Source organism: Buceros rhinoceros, unplaced genomic scaffold (genome assembly GCF_000710305.1).
Source record: "Buceros rhinoceros silvestris isolate BGI_N320 unplaced genomic scaffold, ASM71030v1 scaffold3967, whole genome shotgun sequence".
NCBI lineage: Eukaryota > Metazoa > Chordata > Aves > Bucerotiformes > Bucerotidae > Buceros > Buceros rhinoceros.
This window is the reverse complement of record NW_010422612.1, coordinates 41,472-47,279: the sequence shown is the minus strand read 5'-3', so window position 1 is coordinate 47,279 and position 5,808 is coordinate 41,472. Positions and strand designations below refer to the sequence as shown.

The 5,808-nt window shown below is 48.5% G+C and overlaps 1 protein-coding gene across 1 annotated transcript in view; it reads left to right on the top strand.

Annotated features, from left to right (window-relative positions):
• TTC7A (tetratricopeptide repeat domain 7A) overlaps window positions 1-5,808 on the top strand; it is a gene marked incomplete at its 5' end in the record, with an annotated part of 107,633 nt that overhangs the window by 87,128 nt on the left and 14,697 nt on the right. Inside the window, 2 exons of the mRNA XM_010140088.1 lie at window positions 1,153-1,269; window positions 4,489-4,586. Of these exons, the coding sequence (XP_010138390.1) occupies window positions 1,153-1,269; window positions 4,489-4,586 (215 nt within the window). The remainder of the gene's footprint in view (window positions 1-1,152; window positions 1,270-4,488; window positions 4,587-5,808) is intronic.

The window sequence follows — 5,808 nt, the reverse complement described above, 5'->3', positions numbered from 1 at the left end:
GATGTTGGTGATTTCCCCCCCCCCCCCCAAACAAAAGCAGTTTGTTAGTGCAGGGCGGGACTGCCTTTCCACCCGTACTGGAGGCAGGCACCACAGAGTCTCAGCCGAGGTTTGTCGTTGCCGCAGGTGAAGGCTGTCTTATTCAGCTGCAAAGTCTTGTCTAAGGTCACCTCTGCGGTTGCTGTTGTCTCTTTCTTGAAGCTGTTTGGATTCCCCAGGAGCCTGCAGGTCACTTCCACAAAACTGGGTTTAGGATTTTTGACTTTCAGCTGCCCTTGTTGTACCCATGTGTGTACATATACGTGCGTCCAGTGGATTAAGCATATTGTCTGGAGGTTTTGGACTCTACAAAGCATTTAAAGCAGAGAAGTAAGTTTACATTAGTAAATAAGAATAAATTAGTCTTGGCAATTAAAAAAAAAAACTAGAATAGGTCCTGTGAAGGTTGGTGTTAAGGGCACGCGAGCAGCCAGCGGTAGGTTGTGTCATTGCCGACTCTGCCTTCTAACCTCTGCTTGACCTAGTTCTGCGGAATTCCAGCGGTCTGTGCAAGTGCCTGTTCTCTAGGTACCAGAATAGCAGCAGCAGTTACGCTACCTGGAACAGCACGAGGGCTCCCAGCTGTCTTGCCTGGGGGCAGGAGATGGTCACCAGCAGGGGTTAAGGAAAAGCATTTTCTTCCTGTGAGCCATTACATAATTGTCTGTGTATATGAAGTGTGTTAGGGTTTTTGTCTGAAATTTATTATGTAAGTGCTGTGAGAAGGTGCCAGACTACAAGAACAGTCTGGCGTACGTATTATGGCAATTCCTTTTTGTTCTGTTTTTAGTGCTGGTGTCATGGTCTAAAATCAAGCAAGATTCAGTGTATTGTTTCACCTTGTTAGCTTTGCAATGCATTGCTTTCAACAGTCCTGCCAGCCCGGTGACGCAGATTTCACTGCAGCTGAGGAGTATTGTTAATCCTCTCATCTCCTGGTGGGGAGAGTCACAGTGGAGCCAAATGAAATGTTTTGTGCTACGGTGTTTTCTTTTACTGCTGCCCATACAAAGCAAGTACACCGCTGGCTGCCAGGATCTCACTGGAGTGATACCGATTCTCCACGTTTATGAGGTGCCAATAAAATGGAAATTATTCTTTTTCACCTTGCAGCTTGCTCTTCACCAAAGTAAAACTGGAATGGATACATAAAGGACCTGAAGAGGCTCTGGTGACGTGCAGACACATGTTGCAGATGTGGCAGATGGTTTATAATGTCTTTCAGCACAGGTAGGCTTTCTCCCCTGTCTAACACGGTCAGATTTCCTAATGGAGATGGGGTTATATGCAGTCTAGGTACTTCTTGCAAAAAGAGTGATAAACAGTACTGTCAGAAAGAAGCAGAAGTAATATTTCTAGCTGTGATTTTTAAAAAACCACAAGATTTTAATAGCCATGACTTAAAAAACCCCCAAGCAGCTAAACCTCAAGAAAGTGAGTTTGACGAAGCAGCTTGAACCCAGAGTCTCTGATCTGAATGTCTGAACATCTCTATCCATATTCAGACACCCAGAACGGAGGGCAGATTTACTGGGGCAGATGGAGCGCTGAGCATCCATCAGCTATTGTTCACGGTCTGCTGTCGTCGCCACCACCCGGGGGTGTGGGGAGGTGGCACAGTCCTGCACCGAGTCAACCAAGGAAAGGCGCTTGGCCAAGGCTCCATCATATGCTGGGCTTGCATGCCAGTTGCGTAGCCCGGTGCTAACTGGGCAAGGAAAGGAGTGAAGGATGGAGCTTTTCTCCCTTCCCTTGTCTTAGTAAATCTGCATTTAAACAGTGCAGCGTTCCCTCTTTGTTCCCTCCCTCGCATCTGCTTCCCCTCTGGAAGAAAAGGTTTACAAAGTGCAGAAGTTACCGGGCCGGGGTTTCTTCCTTCCCACGCCTTTGGATATTGTCCTAGTCGTGATGCCGCTGTACGGCTGTCTTGGGAATGCTATCCCAAGACTGCGCTTCCCTCTCCCCCGTCATGTCCGTGGAGGTTGTGTGTGATGGCCGCAGGCACGACAGCAGCCCTGTATTGCTCCCCAGTTTCTGCATATGTTTCCGTAAGCTTTGCGAACACCAGAGGTGTAGGTGCAGAATGATGCACGTCTCGACAGGGTTGTGCTTGAGGGGTTGTTAGTAATTCCTTGTTGGTTTAGCTAATAAGCAGCAGACAAAATACAAAAATCAAGGTATTTACATAGCAGCAGAGAAATGGCTGGAATCGTTGGTTTCCTTCATCCCTGCAGCTGAGGACTCAGTCACGTTCCTCTCACATGAATAGTCTTTACACCCATCAGTCGTCCTCATGAAGCTGAACAATTATGACTAAGATTTACTCTTGCAAGAGGGGGCTGCAAGCCTGAGACGCTGGAAAACAGACAAATAAATAATTTGGCGGTTTGGGCTGTGTTCGGCTGCCAAGCTGTGCTTTGGCTTTAGACTTAACTCCAGGCTGCCATAGCTTCAGAGCCCTTTGGGAAGCCTTAGCCATAGAGGCCTGAACAAAACAAATTGTCTTGCCTTTGCTTTTAGGAACTCAAATGCATATTTCACTGCTATTCCCAGTGGGACTTCTTGGCTTTCTCAAAAAATACATCATGAAGCGTTCGTTTTCTGTTGGGAAGTACTGCTCGAAAGGTGACAAGCGTGAAGTTGGTACCTGCAGTTACAGTCTGGTTCAGTGAGACAGGAAGCCCGTTGTATTGAGCAAATTGCAGCAGTATCAGCTAACAAATATGTAAAATATTCCAGGTTGGGCTTGCAAAGCAACGTAAGGGGAGCTCTTATCAGTGAGACTTGGACACAGACGTTTTTTAGGGCCTCTTGGAAAAGAGAAGCCTGTATTTACATAAAGCTGAGAGTTGTGGCACCCAATAACCCAATACTCTTAATTAGTTCAAACAGCAGCTAATCACCTACACAGTTAAATTGTGCTTTAGTTACATTTGGTTGCATTTGGCTGGCCGATGTCTCCCAGCTTTGCAATCTTACCATGACTCTGCCAGACTAAAGAGTCTTTCGGGGCCCCGCATTTGCTCCCCAGGCGGCTGTTTGTATGCCGTGCTCAAGCTGCCTCTTCCTTCTCCGATAAACGAGTGCCTCGGCAGTCTCCCACAAGGACAGAACCATCCCTGTGGTTCCACCAGCAGCCCCCAGCCAGGGCACTTACTTTTGGGTTGATCCTGGCCAGGCAAGTCTGAGGCACAGGACAGAAGATTTAATTTTCCCTTGTACCTGTCACCACACAATAGTCTCAATTTGGCCATCAGTGTGGAAGCCAGTATGGAAGACCAGGAGGCCCAGCCAAGGCCGGAGATATGTGCAAACAGCTAAACGTCCAAGAATTCACGGTCCGCTGACAGAAACCACGATGGTTGACCCCAAAGCCCAAGTAAAAGATTAATTGGCTATCGTAAACGCGGTTGCCACTATGATGGCTTTCAGACCTAGACTGTTAGTGGGAAGGACAAGACTTGGTTTGTCTTTTGCTGTTTTCTGTGATAACAGAATAATCACGTTTAAAACCAAATAGGAGTCCCAAGCTAATTCTTCTGCTAGATTAATGCAAGTTCAAGGCAATCTTGTGCAAGCGTGACCAGTGGACGGATTGGGCTGGAAGATGGGGCATCCACAGCACTCCTGACAGCGACAGCTTGTTTCCTGGGAGGAATACTGTCCGAGCTGCAGCCTGGGAGTCTGCCAGAGCAGGCAGCCAGGGCAGCACTTTTCCTTTTGATATTTTGTCCCTTAATGGACGGTGAGAGGAGATATCATCACCATCTGATCCCAGGAGGATGGCAGACCATGTGGTGACAGGAAGGCTCAGGAGATCTGTGTTAAGTGATTTTTTCATTAGGCATATGATTATTTTTTTTCTGTTGGAGTTTCCCTTTGGAAGACCTCTGCTGTGAGGACAGAAGTGTAGCAGAAGCGCTGGGCAGAGAGTCCTCGTTTCATAAAGCGGTGCTGTGTGGTAGCTTTTATCTTCTTCCTCTGTTTGAACAGAGAGGAGAAATAATCCCTTTGACGTGAAGAAATTAGCACCTGGGTGGAAGGTGGTAGCTGGTCTGTTGCAAGAGCATCAGCAGAGCAGACCTGCGAACAAATCCTTCTGCAGACAAGCCCAAGGGATGTGGTTCTTCCTGGGCGTGGGGCTGCTGGTTCTGGTCTGGCTTCTAGCTGACGACGTGTTCCTTGTCCAGTGGTTTGCAAAGACCAAAGCAGCCAAATAAGCCAACCCCAGCCGGTGTGCCGGAGCCCTTGCTGGGCACTGTGTCTCTGAGCTTCTGTCCCTTGGCAGGGTGGGGATGTTAAAAACACATGCAACAGGCGGATTGCCTGCAACCGGAAAGCTTGACTTTTCAGTTCCAGTGGCAGCTAGGTAAGGCGGTTGCCTGCTCTGGGGGAACATTGTCTGTCCAGTGAAAGCTGGACAGGTAACGTGGTTTTGTTTCTTCGCAGTGGCTCTGAGAAAGAAAGTAGTGTGACCGAAACACCGGTGATCAAGAAGCATAACGGACTGCATCTCACGCTGCCGGACGCCCACGATACTGATTGTGGTGAGGAGACAAACGTGTGCTTTCCTGTCCTAACCGCATGCTTCTGTGAAAGAGGAATGTTTTATTGTCTTCAGTGAGGGTGGGGGTGATGGTGGGACTTGCACGTGGGTTGCTGAGCTGGTGGTAGTCAGGAGGTCCAGCTGTCTCCAGGGTCATCTCTGCTGCAGAGTGTGTGTCACAGAGTTTGTCTGCATCTTGGCTTCCCCACGGTAAAACCGAGAGATGAGTTCCTGCTTTCTTTAACAAAGCTCTCCGAGGCGAGCATGGAAGGTGTTAGATGGGAGTTCATTGTACGTCTGCAGGAACTGTATAATTTGGTCCTCCTTCTTCCCCTTCTCTCCCCCATTTAAGCCTTTTTAGCTGTCCTGATCAAGCCAGCTGTTTTTGCGATTTTGGAAAGCGGAGTGAGAGTGTCAGTTCCTATTAGAGTGCGATTTGCTTTGGGACTCGTGCTTAAACCTTGCGATGCTTTATTACGTGGTAAATACACATCTGCACCGGCAGAGACAGATGGAGATAACAGAGACACCAAAGCTGGTCTTGGCGGCAAGGGGAAAGGAAGCTTTCTGGTGATACAACATCCTTTAGGATAGTCGTCACCGGAAGATAATTGTGAAGATTTGTGAAACATATCCTATCATCCCCGCTGCTGGGCAGTGAAGTGGACTTCAAGTTTCAGAAGAAGTGAAAATGGTTTGGAAAACACTGTAGGGAGTTTGCAGAGTCCACCAGCCATTAGGCATTACTGGGAAAGCAATAAAACCCCCAAAATGTTATTTACCACAATACTTTTGTTATCCATCCGATTCCCACTCTGCTGCTGAAACAATCAGCAGATGATGGTGCCTGGACTGATCCGTGCCCCTGCAGCTCTAGCTGGTGCCTAATGGTGTGGAAAAGGGTGTGAATTCCATGCCCTTCTGGAGCCCCCCTGCCTGGCTTTGTCATTGTCTGCAGAAAGGAGAGTGGCCAGGTTTGGGCTACACCCCTTAAGAGCACAGTTTGCGATTTTGAGACCAAATTGTCACCTGCAATATAATGATGCACTGCTGTGCCACCCTTCTAGGACCTCACTCCTGCCTCCTGCTTGCTGCTCTGCTGCAGACCTCCAGCAGCTCCTCCAGAGTCACAGCAAAGCTCAAGCACATTTGGTCTCGTGCAGTGCCCTTCCCGAAGAGGACCCAGGCTGGGTGCCGGGTGAAGTCTGATCTGGCCCCGTCAC